The sequence below is a fragment of the Postia placenta genome (genome assembly GCF_002117355.1).
Source record: "Postia placenta MAD-698-R-SB12 unplaced genomic scaffold POSPLAscaffold_3, whole genome shotgun sequence".
Classification (NCBI taxonomy): domain Eukaryota; kingdom Fungi; phylum Basidiomycota; class Agaricomycetes; order Polyporales; family Adustoporiaceae; genus Rhodonia; species Rhodonia placenta.
In genome coordinates, this window is record NW_020169834.1 from 101,584 (window position 1) to 124,174 (window position 22,591).

Genomic DNA, 22,591 nt, shown 5'->3' on the forward strand with positions numbered 1-22,591 from the left:
AAATGTTATTTGGCCCAATGTCTGACTATATGCGTAACGACTCCACGATCAATTGAACGTGAACGATAACGATCAATAACTTCAATAGTATGCCCGACGTCTAATACCGGATACGTCTCGATATGCACGTCCGAATGACGATGCCCGAGCGAATGAGTCCCGAGGCTAGTCCGAATGACTATGCGCGTATTTTCTCGTAATATCCGTCTACCGAGTTCAACACTTACCTGCGACAGACTAATGACTTGATCGGTTTGCGCGAGAGAGGGAATGTGGGAGTTTGAGTGCAAGAGGGAACTTGGATTCATCGACGCCAACGTCGGTATATATATGTACAGAGAGACGGTGACAGCTATGATATCATATGCAGCCTGCAAGGAGAGAATGACGCACATACTACGAGGCCGTTGATCGACACATCGTCCCAAAATGGAAAACACTATCCTAATCGGGATGGAAGCCCTTTCCTGGGCACAAGCAAGCTAAGCCCAGAGCCTCCGGTCTGAGTCCACAGTCAGCTCTCGTCTCAGCGTCACAAGGGTGTCGCCTCCGACGCGTCATATTTACTTGCGCTTCTCGCCGCCCTCGAGAGCGTGACGACATCGGCACCCTGATCGGCCTACGCTGCTGTTTCCCCTCGCCTTCGACACTGTCCTCGCAAGCCCTAGAGTTGGAACGAAACAGATACAACCGAGCCATCAACCGCATGAGAGAGAGAAAGGTACCAAGAAATAAACAGAAAAATAAAATGAAACCGAAACCGTACGTGCCATCGTACTTGAGTCCTAGCGCACTCTCCTCCACCACACCGCTGCTACATGTTTCATGCACCAATTTTGCCTTCCTCCATACGCCATCACCCCCGGTTCCATACCACCCCCTCATACAGGCGCTCCCGACGGCCCGGCGATCGAATTCGCAAATGGAAGACGATTACGATCGAGGTGGTGTATACGAAGCGATCGTGATCGCGCCGACGGAGGTAGATTCCGGATTCTATTTTGCTTCCGCGAAGGACGCTGATAGAAGGACATGAGTGTACCAGCTGACTGCGCTTAATTCTGCGGCCCATCAATGCGCTTCCCAGATTGCACACCGTCTTATTCCCGCACGATCGCTTCAGTGTCCTCGTGCGCAGCTGCTGGTGCGATCGATTTTGGCGTCGCCTCTACACGTACATGTGAGGGTGGACTCGTGCAGCAGGATATCAGGAACGTAAAACAGCCTCTGAGCTACCTCTTGACGTTCAATTTGGCGCGTGTGCGTCGTTGGCGGTCGTGCTACACGCTCTGGACACGTGCAAAGAGCGGATATTGTGCCGGTGCATTGCATTGGCAGGATTGATTTGTATCAAGGCAGACTGGCGAACGACTGTGCCCCGGGGAAATATCGTGTGAAGGATGTGCAAGGCCACAAGGTAAACACGTGTCTACTCTTCCATGAACGCCTCTGTACCCGATGTCCTGATGACTATGATCAGATTGCCGGCATCCTCGTGTCGAAGCAATGTCTTCCATACGGGCTGTCATACCGAAAGCTTCATGCCTCGTGCAGTATGTTCAGGTGGTCGCGATCTTGCCGCTGAGGCGTTGGCGTTGGTCCACCAGAACAAGAACCATCCTTCCACCACGCATGGCGACCTGGAGGAAGTACACTACCTGGATGGGCAGATATTCGTCCGCCGTTTCGGTAGCAACGGGCGCCCTGCAGGGTCTCACTACCGAAAGCAATGAGGCCGACGCGAGGAAGGCGAGAGCGCATTGTCTGCGCACCGGCGGACGTTCCTTAAATCCTGTCTTTTTTCATCTAGAGAGAATAACATCCCCTGCAGCGAAGTATCTACCTGCCCCGCTATTGAAATGTCCGCCCCAGTGTCTCCTGTCGGAGTAGAACGGAAGCTCATCGCGTACGAGGGAGTTTACCTCAGTACCGTATTATCTGTTGACAAGACCTCACAGGTTGATGGGTCCGACAGGAAGTGGAAAGTCTACGGTAATGCTCACTTTGACGCCGCGTGCAGGGGGATACTGATTTCATGAACGACTGATTCATCCAGTTCACTAATGCCGTGTGCGACCAGCAGTTCGCGGAAGTAGGTCACGGCTTGGGCTCCTGCACAACGGCTGTGCAGCCAATTCCTTTCAAATTTGCGGGAGAACAGGTGACGTTAGTCGACACTCCCGGATTCGACGATACAGTGCGACCGCAGGCAGACGTCTTGAAGGAAATTGCAACATTTCTGGAGAAAACGTGAGCTCTCAACACAGTCATCATCGTTTCTGGGAGTCACAGTCTATAGGTATGAGAGGGGCAAACGGTTCACTGCAGTGATCTACATGCACCGGATCACAGACCGTCGCATGACGGGCATCTCCATGGAGACCTTCCGACTCTTCCGGAAGATTTGTGGGGACGATGCCATGAAGAATGTGACGATCGTAACGAACATGTGGGAGGAAGTCGACGAGAAGGTCGGTCAGAAGCGGGAGGAAGAGATCAAGTCGAACTTCTTCAAGGACGCTTTTGACCACGGTGCCAAAATGTGTCGCCACTATGGTACCCCAGACTCTGCCAAGGACATCGTCCGGCAGACCCTGCAGCTGGACCCGCGGGTTCTACGAGTGCAGGACGAGATGGTCAAAGAGAAGAAGAGCGTCCCGGACACGGACGCCGGTATCCAGCTACTGAAAGAACTCGACGCGGAGACTGAGAGGCGGCAGAAGGAGATAAGAGACCTGCGAAGCGAACTCGACGCCCTGGGAGGTGCTCATGATGATGAAGTGGCGCAAGTAAAGGCGAGCATTGTCGACCTGGAGGAGATGCTGGAGAAGATCAAAACCGAAAGGTACAACTTGAGCGTCGCCGTTACGGAAGCAATCATTGCGAGGTCAACTTTCAATGCCAGTAAAGCTATAGGCCCTGATGACGGTATGTTTGTCGAAGGCATTTCACGGCTCGCTTGTTCATGCACACTGTACCATGCCAGCCCAGCCATCATTCCCCGGCTCCGGAGGGAAGGAGAGCCCGACACCTTCTCCGAGGGAGACAACGGATGCAAGCCCATCTCACCCCAAGCCAACGCCGAAAAAGTCATGGTTCAAGCGAGTTCTAGGCCGCGTCCGGCATAAAAAAAGTATGGATTGACGTCCCTGCGATATACACATGGCGCATCACATCGTGAGACTCAGGCGCGGGTATTCGATGGGGTGATGTGCGGACTTTCGCATTCTTCGCGAGTGAGGGGGACAGAGTACGGATGCGATCCCACATTGCTACGGTAGTGCAATGCCCGACGTTCGAATATATGCTCCTTGTCTCTTCCAAACGTCTCAATCTGTTGCCAACACCGATATACCAAACGTATATCGCTCAGCGTTACATCGTAACTAGGTTGGTGAGATCCCGTCTTGTCAAGACTGTGCTGTATACCGCCGTGTTACGCTGGCGTAGTGCCGTTCCTGGGAGGGGAGGGTCGTGGTCGATCATGGAACAGGGTAGGTAAATGAATCGACTTGCACTTTACACAGGAGCTTGCATTCAGATCATGCCAACGCAGTGAGGCGAGAGCAGTTGCATTCGAACATACACCGAGACCACGTTTCCCAGAGATACCTCACGACTTGTACACCCTCACCTTCAGTGGCAACTGCGGCCGGTCGCCATCCCACACGACAGTGGGATAGTCGACGCCTGCAACATTCCACTCGATTTCTTTCTCCAACTCGAAAACGAAGTTCGACACCATCACCGCAAGCACGACCTCTTCAGATCATGGTTAGACATCAATGACAAGAGCAGCGCATGAAATATATCACACTTACTCATCTCCATCTCTGAGAACTTGAAGCCGCTAGCATTGAGCCGTATTAAGCTGAGCGAATTGAAACGACACAGTTTTACTTACATGCAAGCGCGCTTTCCCCCGAGGAACGTCATCCTGTCACATCATCAGTGATTGTGTGGGGGCACTCTCATCGCACGGCTTACAAGTTAGAATATACGCCTGGAATGGAGGCGTCGTTGACAGCGCGTGGGAGGGGAGAGAGCCAACGCTCAGGTTTCCACTCGAGGGCATCCTCGCCCCACAGCGATTTGTTGACATTCGACCCGAAGACGCCAATGACTATTTCTGTTCCTTCGGGGACTGGAACGTCCTTGATTATCGTGCCATCGAGTCCAATGACGGGCTCAGATAGAGGAAGTATCGAGTCTTTTCTGGGCCTGCGCAGAGTCTCGGTTATCTAGGGGAATGCAGTAACATGTACGGGAGCGGCGGCACGTACACCCTGACCAACAACGTCGCGGGGGGATGCCTAAAAGACAGATAGTCAAACAGCATGCTTATGGACAGCGTGGACGGAGCTCACACTCGAAGAGTCTCTCGACAAACCGCGTCCAGCAGAGGCAGCTTCATAAGCTCGTCGTACGAGGTATTGCCTGTTCCTGCACCCGACTGAAGCAGTTCTTCTCGCAGCTTGGACTGCACGTTGCTGTGCTCAGCCAATAATTGCAAGATATGCGCCAGAGTATTGGAAGTAGTGTCCGTAGCGGCGAAGACCAGGAGCCTGTCGTACAGACCGTGAGCGAAACATGAATTCGGAGAATGAATGATATACTCACGACATTTGAGCGACCATCTGGGACTCGGGAAGCTTGTCTGCGTCTGATGCAGCCGTGTTGGCTCTGACTGCCTCAATGAGCATGCAATGTCAGCAGATGGACAATGATGTGCAGGGAAATACGCCTACGAAGGATGCTCATAATGTCTTTTCCTTCACCGACCTGGCGAAGGACAGCTTCATCTCCGCTCTTCAAGGCGGCCTTCTTCTCATGGAATATCTCTTGAGATCGTTTGCTCATCGTATCAACCACGTGTTTGACGGTCTGCACATGTGCGTTGGGGAATATGTCCGTGGCCAGTCGGCGAAACCATTTTGGGCCCATCTTGACGAGATGTGGCAGTATCTGGCGCAGGGACTCTATGTTCATCAAGGCTGGGCTTTCGCACCATATACAGATCAGCTTATACTTCAACAGCACGATGATAAGACCACCTACAGCATTGCCTTGAGGGCGTCCCCGTACTCGTTCCTAGCCTCCTTATCCGAAACGAGAGGATCAAAGGAGTACCCCAGGCCGCCTTGTCCTATCAGCTCGAGTGCCGCTCGCCCTGTCCACTCCAACACATCGATCTCCTTCTCGCCCCCACGTACCTTGGCCATGACCACTTCTCGAAGCTGGTATACATGCATGAGGAAGCCGAAGAGTATGAGTATGATTCAAAAGAGTGCGTACCTTGAAAATGACATTGTAAAACATGGGCAACATGTGACGCATGTGGTTCACGGAGAAAACAGGATTGAGTAGCTTTCTCTGCCGCCTGTGATTTTCACCTACAGATGGACAGCGCAGCGTGGAATGTCAGAGCGGCACACATTGTTGAAGACAGAGCGAACCTAGGCTACCAACGAGACAGTCTCCGAACAACAAGTTGAAGGTGCTGGGCACTGTGTGTTAGTGCTTGTCATTAGGTCAATACTTCCACTCCGTCTCACATCAAGGTCGATTCAGGTTCTTCAAAGACGTTCTCTTCTTTGATGATGATCGTGTGCAATGCCTTGGGATCTGAGACGTATAGTATTTTGCGCTGCAAACATCCGGTTAGGCGGCGCTCTGCAATTGATTCATCTATTACACTTTTAACCTACTCCGAGAGGACCTTGAAGGCGCACGACGGGTCCATAGTTGAGGGCCACATCTCGTTGAAATGCTCGCCCGTGGCGCGTGAAGTATTGCATTATGTTTCCTACAACCACGCGTTAATATTAGTATTCTGATCAATGTAGGAGCGTTACCCTTCATCCAGGATCGAGATGGAGGTCCGGGAATGTTGCGCATCACACGATGAGCATCGTGATTTTTGGACTGCCTTCGCACCAGCCAGACGGTTCCAAATGCGAGTAAGCCATAGAGTAGTACGATAAGAGTGGCCATGTCATGAGAGCGCAGGTCTAATCAAGACCGAGTCGCGGATGGTAGGGGACTGAGGGGGGAAAGCATACTCTTTATACGGCGCAGGTTGCCCTTCCTAATGGAGACAATTAACGAACATACTGTATCGAGATACCGAGACGTGTTCTAGATAGAAGACGCATACGTTGGATCCCGTGATTGTCTGGGAGCCGAAAGACATGTTTGTGGCAACAGTGGCAGATAAAGTGAAGCCCGGAGGAGTCCCCGTAGACAATGTATCGAGATAGGTGGGTCCAACGAGTTTAGAAAGTGCAGAGGGAATGCGTTAAGTCAGCGCAAAGACGTGAGGAGAGCAGGCCATTGACGGCGATGATCAGCGTAGGTCATTGACGACACGTACTACAAGGCCCGACTACGTTGAAGAATGCATGTCATAAGTATACTAGACATGACAAAGCGGGGCGAACTTACGTAGCTCTTGCTTACGGCGGCTCACACCAGGCATTCCCAAGGAGGGTTAGTTCCACGTGGGATTTGTTGTAAGATCAAGGATTAACGTGACATACTGTTCATCAGTGCGGGTCGCACAGGATGATTTTCGACTGCTTTGGATCCAGCTATACATGGACTGCTCAAATTGAGTAGCATGATTGTGCAAACGTGGTCCGTCACAGTGGAAGCTACTGCCTTGTCTCGTACCCAGACCCACCGTGCCCGTATCCAATTCCACGGTGGCGGAGTGCGGATACGGTGGGAGACAGCTGCAGCCGAACCGACGCGTACGGTCACGTGTCTGTGGAAGTTACGCTCGAGCGCTCGTCTACTTTGGACATCACGCCTCCTGGCTTCCTTGAAACGTTTTGGCTCTCTTGTCAGGACTATACGACTAGTGCATGATGCGCTTTGTATCCACCCCGGTATAGTATGACAATTGATCCACAGATTGAGCGACAACGAGAGCCAGTCGTCATATGGTCGAGAGAACAAAAGCTCGAGAACAGCGCCATACTGTGAGTCTACTTGTGCGTTTGATGCGTCCTAGGCAATACTGTCACCATCGCAGTCTGCGTACGTCAAAGTTAATCCCATTGACACTGTATCCGCATTTTCCTCCCTCTGTTCGCACTTGCCTGATGGAAATCCTGTTCGTGTGTCACTATGACACGTCTGTATCGTTTCCGACATGGTGTGATTCCAGCAAAATATTGTTTCGAAAGAAAGCTCTTACGATCGAGCATTGAGTCCTATAATCATTTCAGTCCTGTTTGCTGAATCATTACCAGGTCGTAGCTCTGCGCAGCGGAAGACGATAAAATCAAGACTTGTATGTAGGCTTGTCTGCCAAATTCTCGATGTTTGCCAGAAGGCAAACATGACTCGTGCAGTATTGTGTATTGTCACACGACGGAAGAATATATTGTCAAACACGCTCGCGAAGTGCTCTCCATGCCCTCCAAACCTTAGTAACGATGGTTTGCAGCGGTCCCACTGTTCGTAGCGGTACCTCCGTCGCGACGGCCGGAGCATCGCGTATTCTCCTCTGTTCCTCCTCAAGTCTGTCCCTCTCCCTCTTCGTCTTGAGCTGTATCTCCTCAAGCTCTCTCTGCTCCTTTTCGTCCTTCTGTCGCACCGCCTCCTCGAGCTCTGCCTCCATCTCGTGCAATTGGGCCAGTTGCTTGAGGTGCTTCGCTGCTAGGTCTCCTAGAAGCACCAGCCCCGCCGATGTTTCGGAGATTGGTTTCCCCATATCCACGATCTCCCGCTGTATCAGAAAAGGTCTGGGGTTATTCTGGGCTATTTGGCTGAGGATAGCCCTCGCGGATGGTGCCCCGCCTTCGTGGTGCATCATGAGTGTCCCGGCATCGATGGCAGGTTTGAAGAAAACGTCGGTCTCCCTTAGCTCCTTCTCACGAGCCCTTCGAATATCGTCGCTGACCTCGTTCCACATGTTCAGAACGACGGCACAGTTTGCGAGGGCGTCTCCCCCGCACAGCTCTCGAAACATTCTAAAATTGCGCAAGGCAGTTCCTCCCATGCGGTTGTCGGTGATGCGATGTAGATAGATAATACCGTGCAGGTATTGTTTCCTCGTGTGCCTGCGCCAACCAAAATAAGCATACCGAGATTTACATGTTTATCTAGGAGAGACACAAGCCTCACATGGTAGCAAGGTACTCAGCAATGCCCCTGAGCACATCTGCCTCTGATTTGGTAGTATCATCGAAACCAGGAGTGTCGATCAGCACGATTTGATATTTGTCGAGTATGAACGGCTTCGACAATTGTATGTATGCTGTTTCGGATTCTAAGCCAGATCCTACTCGCAACTGGGAGCCACTAGCAAGGTTGATGAACTACATCGTGACGGTGGTCAACATTCGGGTTGCGTTAAAACCGGATGATGTACTCACTGTCGTCTTTCCGGCCCCGGTAGGTCCCATCACGCTACGGGAAGCCTAATGGTGAGACAAGGCGTGACCTCGGAGAGTCCGACTTACGCTATGTTGATCTGCCTGTGATATCCAAAAACGTGTCGGATTGCGAGCATGTCACTGTATGCGATGTCGGTGTGGATTAAGGATGGTATGTATCCACGCTTTGCTTAAATGCATCTAGTTGGCGCGTGTCTAGACCGGACTCGCCTCAAGTGTGCCCCAGACACAACTTTGGTCAACACGTTTTCCATTCGCGTTATGATTCTCCCACAACCTCTGCACTCAACGTATGATTGGGCTGCTAGTCACCTCAAGTATGTGGTGTCTCGGATTGTGATAAGTACGGACGGCTATGTTACGTGCCTTTCGCTGGCCACTCGGTGACAATGTGTATGAAACTGATCGTAATCATACTTGCCCGAAAGGCGGCTATACGTCTGCAGCGCTCCACGTTGAGATTCAAGAGCAGATTGATTCATGTAGAAGGCATGCGGCTACGGCATGTGGTACGCTGTATCAGGGACTTGTTGACCGTCTCTCATACTGCTGGACACCATGAGGCTGCAGGGGGTACATGCTTCTTGATTCTTTGTGCGATGATATCTCTCGCTGCTAGTAGACTGAAAATGGGACTAGCTGGACTGGACCCTCTCTTAAGCTTCAGCATCACCATACCTGTTTTCAAAGGGACCAAAACCTCATAATAACTCCTCATGCATCAGGCCGTACACGAGCGGACCAATCGATAGGCTGACAGGCTCCGCCATTAGTGAAACGTTCGCGGTGGGATCCGATCCCGTGGTGAGATAAAACGGCTCAAAACTGGTAATTAGTACATCTGGGTTAATCAATACCTTCTGTAGTACTCGAAGTCGGACAGCTCATATTCCATTGCCCTTTGTGAAAGAACTAATGGTACTAGGGTTCATTTGGGAGTCGTTAGCTGGATACACCCGCACTTGAAACAAGGTTAGATGGTAAGTGGAGGTCTTCAGCCTAGAGATTGCAACATTCACGGAAAGAGTTTAAGGGTCTTATATACGTAAGAAAAGCGAACACTACAGGGTGGTCATCCACACCCATTGAGTTTCAGAAACTCAAGAAACTCGACGAAGAACAGCCAACCGCAGTCAAGATCTATGGCGAGGGAGACGTGTGCTCAAGTGTGTGAACCGAGGTGCGAGCTTGGTTTGACGGATGCAGTGATGTGAGATGACCAGAAAGCGTTATTGGATGTCATTATCTATTTTCGCGACTGTTCTTGTCAGAATGCACGTGAGGTCATCCCCGTTTTGGGAGGTAGACGCTGTTGACTTTCGCCTGGGGACGAGACGAGGGGAGTGGGAACGCGGACGCGAGCGAGCACAATGGCGGGATTGTTACAAACGCGTGGGTGCCAAGTACGGCCGCGCTACGGTACAAGTACTCTACGGGACCGATGTATTTTACTTGGCAATCGTGCTGCGATCGTTCTCCCGGCTAGGCACAGGGCGCGTCGGGTCGGCCCGCTCGACACTGCGGGCCCCAAAATCTAACAGACGCCTCTGCCAAAAGCTCTGATGGGATCTCCGCTCCGCTATTCAGTCTCTGTGTATCCGTCATCGGTTGTCCCCCGGACCCTGATCATGGGGCATCAGGAGAGTTCCTCACGTTCAATGGAGATACCCATGTTCGGGTTTCCAACATTGAGTTGTGAAAGCCGATCAATCCCCGTACCTCATGCTTTGCACGTACCTTTCCAGTGCGGTTCGTAAACTGCATGTTCACGGCTGCATGATAGTCCCTATCGTCCAAATAGAGCAAGTACTCCGGGACCACGTACTCTCTCAACGATTGCCTGTTCCAGCTACCGATGAGATGCTTACCTTTTGGGGCTTAGATCGCCACGCTGCGACGGCTAGGTCAGGGTGAGTTGTCTGGTGTGGTACGGTTTACGCTTGCAAGTTATGGCAAGATTTGCTGACACTCTGCTTCATCAAGACACCAACAATGTGACATGCCCCGCATGGCCCAAGTCGAGTGATCCGCCAACAGTAGACATCACCAGATAGAACTTTATAAGATCCGGAGGTTGTTCTCGAGCAATAAAGCACACCTGAAAGATAGCTGAAGATATCACATAACCCCTCGCTATCGTCGCAACGTCCTGGTATAACTAAATACAACCATGTCATCCACAGAGCCGAAGTTGATTGCGTAAGGCGTCTCAATTATTTCGCATACCTTAACGAGAATTTGTTCTGCCAGATTGATGGGTGTAACTGGGAGTGGCGAGACGACAGTAAGTATGCCGATCCACTTCTCAGATACTGGGTTTACTACATAACCGGCTAGTTCACGAACCTGATCACCAATGCAAGACTCAAGGTAGGACATGGCTTGGGCTCATGCACTACGGAGATACAGCTCGCCGGCTTGAAGCTGGACGGAAAGGACGTCGTCTTGATTGATACACCTGGGTTCGACGATACGGACAGGTCTCAGGGCGACGTATTGAATCAAATTGCGACCTTCCTGAAACAAACGTCAGTAGTTCTTCAGATTCTTTTACCTCCTTGCTCATACCAGCAGATACGAGGATGGAAGGCGTCTTTCCGGCGTCATATACCTGCACCGCATATCAGATATTCGTATGAGTGGCAGCGCTATCGAGAGCTTCCGATTGTTCAAGGAGATCTGTGGCGATGAAGCCATGACCAATGTCATCGTTGCTACGACGATGTGGCAGCATGTGGACAACGTGAAAGCCGTAGAAAAGGAAGCGGAGCTAAGCGATAAGTATTTCAACGAGGCTATCTCTCGAGGGGCACGTATGCTTCGCCACGACAACACAGAGTCGTCGGCAAAGGCGATTCTCCGGGACCTCCTTCGTCACGATGAAGAGCCGAAAGCATTATTGATGCAAAAAGAGATGACCAACGAGCGTAAGCAAATCCCGGACACGCAAGCAGGAAAACATTTGTTAGACGCACTTGACAATCTGTTCCGAGGTTTGCAAAAGAAGCTGAGCTCTCAAGATGGGGAAGATCAAGAAATGCGAAGGAAAATCGACAACATCGAAGACAAGAGGAGAAGGTTTCACATGGCCATCGCCGTCGATATTCTCACACGGCTAATTTCGAGCGCACAAATGGTAAACAACTGGATTCCTTGTACGTATCATTAGTTCCCTTCACGCTAAAGATTGATGCATTTTGATCCTCTAGCTGCATCTGCTGACATTACACCACGACAAAGTCTCTATGACGAGTCCGCATCCGCTGGCCAACCTCCAGATGTCAACAGTCAGAGCATCGAGTGCATGGCGGGTGAAAATGTGGATGAAATACCTCGTCATCATCTGGGTGGTAGCTCGGACAACGTGAAACATCCTCTTACAACCGACCTGATCGACAAACCTTCCGACATGGCGGAGAGTAGATTGTCGGAAGAACACGTGAACGGTGCGTTGATAGATCAGGTCTTTGAGTCCAGTCGTATAATCAACCATGGTGACGTGACGCCCGCAGGTGAACCTACCGTGAATAAACATTCAGAGGGGCACACTTCTGTGACGGAAGGAACAGCAAAGGAAGACACGCAATATTCACATGGGGAATTGCCTGAGCATGAAGCGAGGCCATTAGAACAACCTCTCCCATTGCAAACTTCGTCGCAGGAAGACCCGCAGGAAGAAAACGGTGAGTTGATTAAGTTATCCACTGCAACCCCAATTAACCCACAAATTCAGTGGGCCGAGATCCTTACTGGCCTATTGACGCAAGCCGTCAATTGCAGCATTCACGTCCGGACGAGAACACATTGACGCCCACGGAACATCCAGAAAATAGGCAAATTACTCCCCTAGGGCCTCCATCAGCAGCCGGTATGTATGTATCACGTGTTCCAACGCCAAATTTGACAGACATATTAGACGATGGAAACAATGGAAGAGATGTCGGCGGGGGGAACCGATCTGGAGCACACAGCAAGTCAGTGGATTCGTACGGTGCGCGTAAGCCTTGGCTAGCCTTCCGCAATGGGTCGCTGTCCTAACGTAGTCTTTCTGTAGCCTCTGGCCCCCCCGTCAACGTCCCGCCTGAGCGTCCCCCTATAATTCCCCCGTCTACCGCAGAGAAGCGGACTCCAACAGCCCCGCCCGCAACCCCTGACGATTTAAATGTAGGCTGCTGCCCGTCGCTCTGCTGTTGCATCCAATGAGATGGCAGATATAAGCATTCCTGCTATCACGTGGCGACCAGCACGTTGACATACCTGCGCGGGATGTAGCCATGGATTTGGAACACTTCCACACAAGTCAGTGGGCTCCGAGAAGCGGCCATTGATTTTGACAGAACGTATAGCGGCTGGATTACACTCGCGTTTCCTCCAAATATGTATCTGGGTTTGTTGTGTCATCATATGTGATCTTCCATCAAGCAGTGATACTTACATTCTGTCGATCGTGTACTCTACGGTTCCCTCTGAAATAGCATCGACATTGTTAAAAAGCCAACTATCTAACCAGAATAATCAAGAAAGAATATGTAGCAGTATGCCATTTCCATTTCTATGAGCAACGACTGTGTGGATCAGATAGCCAACGTGCTGTCGCACTTTACTTACCCTGGGCCCGATATGCACCGTATCCAGTCTCAATTTTCTGGAAGGAAGTCTACAGGAAGGTATATGCGAGGCACAGATTTAGTGGTGGTTGGTCTCGGTAAGACGAGAATACGGATCAAAATCCAACGCATATATTTCGAGGCTGAAGGATGCCGAACCCTAGGCTCTTCTATGTGCCGGGCTTTTTCAGCTCGCCCTTGTCTCGTACCCATCCAGTTATATCCCATACCTTGAGTGACCATCCTCTAACCATCTGAACGTGTGCTCTATTTGTGGGCTGCCTAGGGGAGACTACCGCCGCTGCCACATCACTGGCGTGCGAAATGTAGAAACCTATCAGAGACCCATCATTGACAGTAGAGAACCTATGCGCGCGAAACACGATGTGAGCAGTACGTCGCGATAAACCTTGAGACTCACAACAAGGATAATGCCCGTCGTATGAGTACCGTCGAATGGCGAGTGTGTGGACCGTCAAACGCCCACATTTGCGTGCACACAGCCTACGCCATCGCCGCGATAGGCGCTCGCTGGCCGATCAGAAAGCCGTAGCCTGGGTGGATGACAGGTATTGGGCATAAGCAGCTGCCGGGGAAGGATACGTAATTCCCGCTGATTGCATCGTCGCGAGAGTGCAAGTTGATCGAGTTCCGTAGGACGCCGCGAGTATTCTGCACACGCGAATCGGATATCACACCGCCGTGTCATGACGACAAGCGGCCGATATCGAGTTGCATCCTATTGAAATAGTGCATAGGAACATAGCTGGATACATCGTCCTGTATACTCTGGCGCGTGAGCACGACGCAGGCACAGAGGTGCACCAAGTAGCAGCAACCTTAATCCTTCGAGCTGGATAGCTTTTTGATTGCATAATCACGTCAGAGACCGTGCGAGTAGTGATGAACCATGACATTGGACAAGCGTATCCTGGTTTGTCATGGTGCCTGGTAGGAACAACACGAGTGCCAGCGTTAAGGCTGCCGTGCGTCGCCTAAAATGCGAAGGGTTCAGGGTCATACAAAGGACAGTCGCAAAAGAAAGTGATTATCCACGATCTATACAGCACGATTTGACATCCATCACATGGTTATTGGTTTGGCCTCACTAATTAACCACGTTGAGCTCGCAGCTAGCTGGCATAAACATGGTATTTACCATACATTCTGTTCCAAAAGCAATTCGGCTGCCCACGTACCGCGATTAGGGAGAAAAACAATCATAGAATAAGGGATCCTTATGTTGACGGACAAGCGCGTCCGTACGCCCCGCGTGGATATGCGCGCGCATGACGTCGCATTATCGCGTCGGGATCAGCGTGATGTTGTCGCGCCCCTGGCGCCCCTGTTCCTGTCTGTAAATACCCCGTCCTCTTCGTTTAGCCTGCGCACCATAGATACAGGTGACTCACCCTACTACGGCACGCTATATACCTGTCATTTTCACGATGCGAGCTTCAGTCGATATTCTACTCACTGAAGCTCTGACCGAACATCGTTAGATCCGACGTCGTTCGAACCTCGTTAAGACCTTAATCTCGCAAATCAACCGGAAACCGTGTGCTGAGAAGAATCAGCGAAACTATAGACATTTGCCTGAGTCTCTACCCAGCCTCTTCATGGCATTAGCAGATGATATCCAAAGTAGGGCAAGCGCAACATAGCGCCTTGGGTGGGTTAAAGACTTTGATCCTCATTAGCAGACTATAGAGGGCCGACGATATAAGGAGAGAGCAGCCGTCAAGCAAGCAAAGGAATGGGAAGGACAGAGTGATACCAGTATGTGTGATCCAAGTGCGCAGAAAATGATGCATCTGATGCGTCTAGCCGGAGTACGATGTGTAAAATGGTGCAGGACAAGGAGACAGACTCGAGCTGCGCTGAGTACTTCAAGTTGATGTGGATGATGCAGACGTTCAATGATACGATCTAAATGATGAGCGCCTACTTAACCCTAGAACAGGGCTGCACGATCGTTGAACAACCCCAAAGGGGTGCTCCGTTAATCCAGGACAAGCGCCCCAGGGCTGCTCTTGGTATTCACGGGCGCGATTGCGATCGGGGCCGCCCTGGACCCACCACTAGAGTTGATATCAGAAATCAACGGAGCGCCTTGTTGACTTTTGGGTATGTCGGGCAAGCGTCGCTGCCGGCCCGGGTCACGTGGTCGTGCGCCGGTGTGGGAATAGGACTTATGTAGGCGTTGCGCGCCGTAGGTAGCCCCATCGGTTTGTAACCTTATCCACCATTGATCCCTGTCCATCGAGGACGTTGGCTGCCGGCGGTCTTTCCGGCGTCGTTCTCACACGCCTACCCCTTGGTAACCCCACTCTGTCATGGCATGATGTGGCGCACTGATGGCCACCTGTGTTATTCCACAACTGCAGCTTGGAACAGTGCCTTGCTTAGCAACATCCTGAATAGCATGCTTGCGCTTACACTCACGCGATAGAAGGACACTGTCTGCAACAGATACTACTATATGCGATATTTGGATTTCCTCTTCCGACAAGAGCCACATAGCACGCGGGTAACCGCTAAACCACTGTTGCCCGGACGGTACTCGTATTATCCAAATTTACTAACACAGCAATACCAGAACACACCTGACTATCTTATAAAGGACGACATACGAGGAGTGGTGCTCATGCACTTTCCGTGTCAGCTCTCCGTACAATCATTGAGACATGCCTGAAAGTACTATCAAAACGTGCTCTATCTCCCCGGAGCCTAAACTAGACAACATTTGGACGTGGGGTACGTTCGCGGTACCACATAATGACATACGCTAACACAACTGATCGTATCTTGTTTCTATGAGCTGAAGGTCCGTATCGCCTTCGCATTTCAGGACAGAACGCTCTCGCCGGTGTGACATCCTCCGCGCTGATTGAGGCATTAGCAGATATCTACAACCGCACAGCGGCACCAGCGGACGCAAGGAATCAGTCAGATCACGACACAACATGCATATTTGAGCTTCTGTTTGGCTTCCTATCAGACTCCGAAGATCCCGTGATGATGCTTGTCTACCGAACCGGCAGGTCACCTCCTTCATTTAGACTACTGACGTTGCCAGGGCTCGTGGGTGCCTGAAGACCGGATATTCTGTCCCGAAGCCTTGCTGGATATCTGCGTGAGAGAGCACGTAATCCACGCATCGCGCCGCTTCACCATCTGATGACAGTATCAATTTCCAGCATCCCCGAGGTTCGGACTTGAATCTGATTCTGGTCTTCAGACCGCTGAACTGGTCCTAAATTCAGGTTCGGTCAGATTCTATCCGGCAGTTGAGGCAGGAGGTCTGAACCTGGTTCGAACTAAGGTCCGAGCACACTGACCGAGGTGATCAGCCGTACCTCGGTGTGCGGTTTGTTATGGGCGCATGATTTCATGGGTGGCGCACCAAGCCTCACGGAAAATCGCATTCTCAAGGAAGGTGGAAAAACAGAGGATGTTGCTGACAAAGTATTTGTTTCATAGCTGAGCCAGGATGAAGAGCCAATCGACTTCTGAGCGCGAGATCACCCCATCAGGTAGGCTTCCCTAGAGGGCGCTCAATGCGGATCAGGAGCTGATATGGGACAGGATTTTGAAAGCAGAAGCGGGCCAGACCGCGCGCGCGCGACTGCGACTACAGCAACCAATCGCGAGCCCCGTTTGCCGCTGAATTGACGGCTACGTGGGTAGAACTCGAGAACCAGATATTCGACACTCTCAGTTTGAATTCGAACATCCGCCGTTAGCACAGTGCGCGTGGTTGGGAATTTCATACCGAATTAGCCGTGTGCGCAGCACCCTGATCGTGCTGTCGAACGAGAGACAAATCTGGTGGAAAGCCGAAATCACCATGAACACTAGATATCTGGCTTGCCTTTTGATCACGCGTTCTGCTGAATCCTCTCCACAATTCAATCCATGGTCTAGCCGGTAACAATGTGGCCAGGAGATAGCCCATATAGAGCAAATCTGTAAGATATCTACTGATCTCATTGTCAGTATTGGATCTCTACCCACAGACTCTTACCGCCTACGATCACCTCTGATGCGACGACATGGCGAAGAGCTATAAAGCTAAGTTGATCCATATCACGCCACATTAAACATGTCTGAAATAACCTCACTCCCTGCCGTGGACTACCCTGATCAACCCAGGTTTTACGCGGCTTCATCCTCTCCAGACGTCTGTTCCTCGCCGTCACAAGAACACTGGGGAAGTGAGTGCTCAGCGGCAGCGGAATGGACAGACCTTGCACAGCACAGCCTCTCCATTCATCCTCCTCTCCAACCAGAGATGTTAAGCACATATAGTGCGCTCGAAGGTGCGCTGGGTGCGGATCAGCCAAGCGGCAACGAAATTATTCAGGGAGACCCACGAGAAAATCCTCCACAAGATGTGGGCAAGTATATCAATACGGTTCACTCGTGCGAGGAGCAAGCGGATTCAGAAGCCCTGCCGTATGGCTCTACTGATCTCGACAGACAGGACGAGGTTAGTGCCTTTCGGACCAGATCAAGGTCGTAAATAATCAATTTGCTTACAGGTTGCACTACCCCTAAGTCGAGTTCCCTACAGCAATGGCATTGGGGCTCCAAGGTTCGAGGAGACAGTACATTTTCGGGTGGAACACTTCGATTACGTTCGATTCGGCAAGCACTTGGAACAGGACATTGGGAACATGTCTGATAGTGACATGCTGCCTTGGGGAAATGCGGAAACTCATAAGCCATCCGTTCTAATCCCGGTGAGTACTTCCATACAATCAATCCATGATAAAAGTCTGACAGATTTTGTTCGCGCAGTGGGTAGAAGGCTCTCCTAAGCAATTTAACATACCGAGAAATATCACCAAAGAGGGCTTGTCAAGGAAGGCTAATGAGTGGGTAAAAGACTCTGTCGCAGTAGGTATCTCATTACTGGGACCAGATGGCCCACTCACCTCGCACCCGTCTGCACAGACAACCAGACCCACAAAATCAGGCTGGAAACTTGGTGACGGCCCAATCACGATCGATGATATCGGCATGCGTTCTCTAAGATATGTTAGCCAAGGCTCCATTGAGCTCGAGCTCGTCTTTCTCGGACAGGTCTCTCTGTGTTGATCATTTTGAGCCAAGCACATTCTCCATGTTTGACGACTTTGGTCCTCACCGATCCTCGTCCGCAAATGTGAAGGGCGTGCAGGCTCTGGAAGAATGCAGTAGTAGAGACTAGCAGAGATGCAAGCTCTAAGGATGGCGCAGAGACGGAGACTCCCCCGATCACAGAGCAGATTGGCGAAGAAGTGGAGGGGGGGGGGGTAAGGAAGATGAATAGCAGAGCTACTCGAGCGAACTGACTTGTGATAAGTGAAGGCAATGCTGCGAACATCAGATTGAACCACATGGTAGAGCCACTCTCTGACCGCTACCCAATACCATCTCAGGCGCCTGTTGTCTTCCTTGGGCTTGCTCCTATCCTCATTAGCAGCTTGCGAGTACCTATTCCCAGAGCGGTGGCAAACCGTAGGAAATGAAACTATTCAAGTTATACATATACAATGGTGTGCGTATAGGAAAACTCGACTGCCCTCTTTAGCCGCGGGCGCTAGTTGCTACATCTCAGTGATAAGAAAGTGCTTTCCCTCATCGCTCCAAGCTGGCGTAGCACAGCTTAGCGTCTCGATAGGAGGGTCTGTCATCACAGTTATGCCCATCCGACAACTCATGAAGCAAGACACCTAGGATCACTGTGAGGCTCCGAACATTCGTGAGCTTTCGCAGTGCTCATCGCGTTTGGACCCTATTCAGCAGGCCCTACCCTCTCCCAAGATCACTACTTCAACATAGTATCATCATGATAACAATCGTGGTCACTGTGTTGATCACTGCCGGGGCGCGCACCGGGAGCGGAGTTGGCGCGAAGGGGTATGAGTGGCGGAAATTAGGGTAAGCGCTGACACACTCCGGCTACTACTCATGCAGTACACCTGCTATCGACAGTGCGTGATTCCAGCGAGCAGGACAGATTTCCGAGCTCATTCTATGTCCTTTCTTGACCCGGCATCACACATTCCATAACGACAGTCGCTGTCTGTAAAGCGTACTAACGGTCTCCTCATAGGGCATAAGTCGGAACAAAAAGCCATTCCTCGCCATCTGAAAGAATAACTAAGGCTCCAACATCTCAGCCGCAAGATCAGATCGATGCCTTTGATACTCGCCAGACTCAGAAACAAGCTGTGATTCTTCCGCTCGACATTCCGTGTTTTCATCGACGACCAGGAGCTCGATGAAACATATCCATTCACAAGGTGACAAACCTAGCCCTTCCTCCTCTTCACGGTGGCAAATGATACCTGTACATTTGCTTCGTGAGCTCACCCAAACATTTTTGACTGGGAGTACTTACTACGTGGCCAAGTTCCTCGATCCCGTCTGCGCGTCAACATTTGCAGCCAATCCAGGCCTCGAGTCGTGTACAACAGACATTATGCATGCCGCCTGGATGGAATGGATATCATGATGATCGAAACTCCAGGACTCAATAACATAGCGAAGTTGCAAATGAACATCCAGGAAGAGTTCTCCGCTAACGCGATGGACGAAGCGCTTAAATGAACCATAGTAGCGCCTCAGGAGAGGATTAGAAGTTGGAAGACGACGTGAGCCAAGTGAGGAACGAGCAAAGAGGAGCTCCTGGTCGATGACGGAATCAATGTCTAATATGAGTCTGGTCAAGGTTCTGGTGTGCATAGAAACAGCTACATTCACGTCTGACCAACGATTGGAGATTCACGCTCTGCAGTGGCTGGTTCTTCGTACGGTCTTTTGCAGGCTGGGCCTGGCCATCCGCGATATAGCTCTCCAAACCTCGACATAATTTTATAAGAGTATTGTGGATGTCATGCGGCAGCATCCGCGTTACAAGACCGTATCTTGTTGGTGTGAGAAGTGCGCCGTGGGCCGGGTAATGCAAAAGAACGACAAGGTAAACATGATTGAGACTCCGATATGATTCTTTGAGTAGAGCCACGAAGCTGGCGTTTGCGACGGACATTAAGAGCGGAGGAAACCTTGCTGCGGATCGGTATTCATGGGAAACTGGGAAACTGTAATAGTGCACGTTCAGCAATGAAACGACCTCACGATTTCTGATTTGCAACCAACTACACGGGCGAAAAGAGAGGCAGTATTACCCTCGATCATATCGATATCTCCTCAGCGGCAGAACTAAGACTTTTAGACTCTTCATCGCCTCGGCAATCCCTTTTGCGAGCCCCATGTCCCTAAAATCCACGAGTCAATCTCATGAAAATTGAGTTATGTAGCAAAACAACCATTTACCTTACGCGTGAAACTCGTTATGGGACCCCTCTCGAAATCGCATTCGCATGGGAGGACCTATCCAGCACGACTGACGGGTAAGGGAGTATTGACGGAGGCCACACAGAACACACCAGTGGGGTTATTATTAATCGCAGTCAGCGTCAGCGCCTCCAGCGCCAGCTCCTGCCCCAGCAGCATTGCTTCTGTAATCACAATCTGCTGCACACCAAGCACAGAGTTGCTGCAGATCTTCGCGGCAAGTTTTGCTCCTGACGATCCACAGTATACGACCTTCTTGCCCATGTGCGCAAGCATTAGCTCCGCATGGTCGAAGGTCGTCGACGACGTCGGCGCCGAACCATCTTGCGCACATCTGTTACGATGCCGCGTATTACATCGACGTCAAGTGTCGTCAAGTCGATAGATATAGTTGATTGAGTTGCTTCTTCGGAAAGCGAGCGCAGAACGGAGATGTCACACGGTCTGCGAAGCATCGGACGAAGGCTGTCAGCGTCGACGTGCACAACGAGAGACCTTCGACTGGCTCTGAAGGCGTACCAGCGACTGCCATGTGTGTGCTCCAGGAACTATTTCGCGGAGTTCGAAGACCTCCGCGGGAGCCAGGCGGGCGTCACAGACTACAGAGTGCGCACTGCCGCTGGTCCCGGCGAGCTTGCGCGAAACGTGGTGATACGCCTATGAGGCCCATTGCGATGAAGCTGACGCTGCGCAGCCGCGAAGTGGGCAGCGTGGAGAGGACGAGCTGTGTTTCAGGGAATAACGGGCGCTTCTCGCCACGAGGCTTAACCGTCGCGGTGAGTCATTTCTGGGCCCGTGCCCAATATCTCTCTCCGCGACACTCAAATCTCCGAAATCTCGATGATCTTGTGCGTATCTGTGGATATCCGTGGATATCTGTGTACACTGACCCTTGTGAATTGCATTGGCAAATCTTCACACGGCTATCGCACTAGAAGGCTTGCAGTTGTGATCTCAAGCAGCCCTGGGTGTGTTCGACGGCTCTATTCCTCAGCAGATATCTAATGCTCAAAATAGGACCTGTGCGGCGCACGGTGCACTTCACATAGAGGTCCGTGGCCTAGGTGCGGTGTGATACGTGCTATGCGGGGCTTGCGCGTGGACTCCGACGTTGAACCTGTTCTATCTGCATAAGCAGACGGCCGCGGCCGTCTGCGGTTGCTAGCGTGAACGGTACAGTGCCTCCGAGAGCGATTTCCATGTCTCCCAGATATCTAAAGCCAGCTTTAGCGCAATACTTCCGCACATCTTCGTGAGGACATGTGGACGCCCGCTCCTGTCCAATTCGTTGGATGGAGGGTACTCGCATCTCCCTCTATCGCGGCATCTGGTGCCAATATGTAACGCTCGTCTTCATGGTCCTCATCTCCGGCCGATAGTACTGTTATGCGATGACTATGCGTGGGCACGGCGTCATCTGGTGTAACGCTAAGCTTTTCCTCCGGGCCCGGTGCGCGGGCTCACTTCATGAAACACACTCCCGAGTGATTTACTTATACGCTCACCGGGGTGATATCTGACCCTGCAGGAGCATTAACAAAGTGAGTAGCCCCATCCCATTACGTGCTAAGGCCTGAAGTGAGATTGGCTGACCCACTTCTGTCACGATGATCTAGATATCGTCCATATTTGTTCAGTTTTACATTATTCATTCCTCCCCTGAGATCCTCAGCCGCCGGCATCCAACTTGGCGAAAAAGGATCGAAGGTAGGTGCGAGAACAGTGTACCTCGCGGTGTGGTGGAGGAGAGTGCGCTAGGACTCAAGTACGATGGCACGTACGGTTTCAGTTTCATTTTATTTTTCTGTTTATTTCTTGGTACCTTTCTTTCTCTCATGCGGTTGATGGCTCGGTTGTATCTGTTTCGTTCCAACTCTAGGGCTTGCGAGGACAGTGTCGAAGGCGAGAGGAAACAGCAGCGTAGGCCGATCAGGGTGCCGATGTCGTCACGCTCTCGAGGGCGGCGAGAAGCGCAAGTAAATATGACGCGTCGGAGGCGACACCCTTGTGACGCTGAGACGAGAGCTGACTGTGGACTCAGACCGGAGGCTCTGGGCTTAGCTTGCTTGTGCCCAGGAAAGGGCTTCCATCCCGATTAGGATAGTGTTTTCCATTTTGGGACGACGTGTCGATCAACGGCCTCGTAGTATGTGCGTCATTCTCTCCTTGCAGGCTGCATATGATATCATAGCTGTCACCGTCTCTCTGTACATATATATACCGACGTTGGCG

At 51.3% G+C, this 22,591-nt stretch overlaps 5 protein-coding genes across 5 annotated transcripts; 3 read left to right on the plus strand and 2 right to left on the minus strand.

Moving 5' to 3' along the window:
• Positions 1 to 1,959: 1,959 nt before the first annotated feature.
• Positions 1,960 to 2,729, plus strand: POSPLADRAFT_1097731 (hypothetical protein; the record flags this gene model as incomplete). Its single annotated transcript, XM_024483152.1, has 3 exons — positions 1,960 to 1,992; positions 2,057 to 2,250; positions 2,300 to 2,729. Coding segments are annotated over 3 exons (657 nt in total), but the record flags the coding sequence as incomplete, so codon positions are not given.
• An 884-nt stretch (positions 2,730 to 3,613) lies between these two features.
• Positions 3,614 to 5,994, minus strand: POSPLADRAFT_1136162 (hypothetical protein; the record flags this gene model as incomplete). The annotated part of the gene is made up of 14 exons (XM_024484650.1): positions 3,614 to 3,762; positions 3,822 to 3,850; positions 3,905 to 3,937; positions 3,988 to 4,221; positions 4,284 to 4,313; positions 4,368 to 4,565; positions 4,621 to 4,687; positions 4,749 to 4,999; positions 5,059 to 5,237; positions 5,296 to 5,393; positions 5,457 to 5,500; positions 5,556 to 5,647; positions 5,709 to 5,806; positions 5,856 to 5,994. 14 exons carry the CDS (start codon positions 5,992 to 5,994, stop codon positions 3,614 to 3,616), a joined length of 1,641 nt encoding a protein of 546 aa, XP_024341399.1.
• Positions 5,995 to 7,393: 1,399 nt separating this feature from the next.
• Positions 7,394 to 8,414, minus strand: POSPLADRAFT_1044118 (hypothetical protein; the record flags this gene model as incomplete). The annotated part of the gene is made up of 3 exons (XM_024478467.1): positions 7,394 to 8,069; positions 8,134 to 8,327; positions 8,385 to 8,414. 3 exons carry the CDS (start codon positions 8,412 to 8,414, stop codon positions 7,394 to 7,396), a joined length of 900 nt encoding a protein of 299 aa, XP_024341400.1.
• Positions 8,415 to 10,656: 2,242 nt separating this feature from the next.
• Positions 10,657 to 11,574, plus strand: POSPLADRAFT_1135653 (hypothetical protein; the record flags this gene model as incomplete). The annotated part of the gene is made up of 3 exons (XM_024484597.1): positions 10,657 to 10,689; positions 10,743 to 10,933; positions 10,980 to 11,574. Coding segments are annotated over 3 exons (819 nt in total), but the record flags the coding sequence as incomplete, so codon positions are not given.
• A 5,542-nt stretch (positions 11,575 to 17,116) lies between these two features.
• Positions 17,117 to 18,115, plus strand: POSPLADRAFT_1073129 (hypothetical protein; the record flags this gene model as incomplete). The annotated part of the gene is made up of 5 exons (XM_024482570.1): positions 17,117 to 17,334; positions 17,407 to 17,504; positions 17,557 to 17,757; positions 17,816 to 17,914; positions 17,972 to 18,115. Coding segments are annotated over 5 exons (760 nt in total), but the record flags the coding sequence as incomplete, so codon positions are not given.
• Positions 18,116 to 22,591: the final 4,476 nt, after the last annotated feature.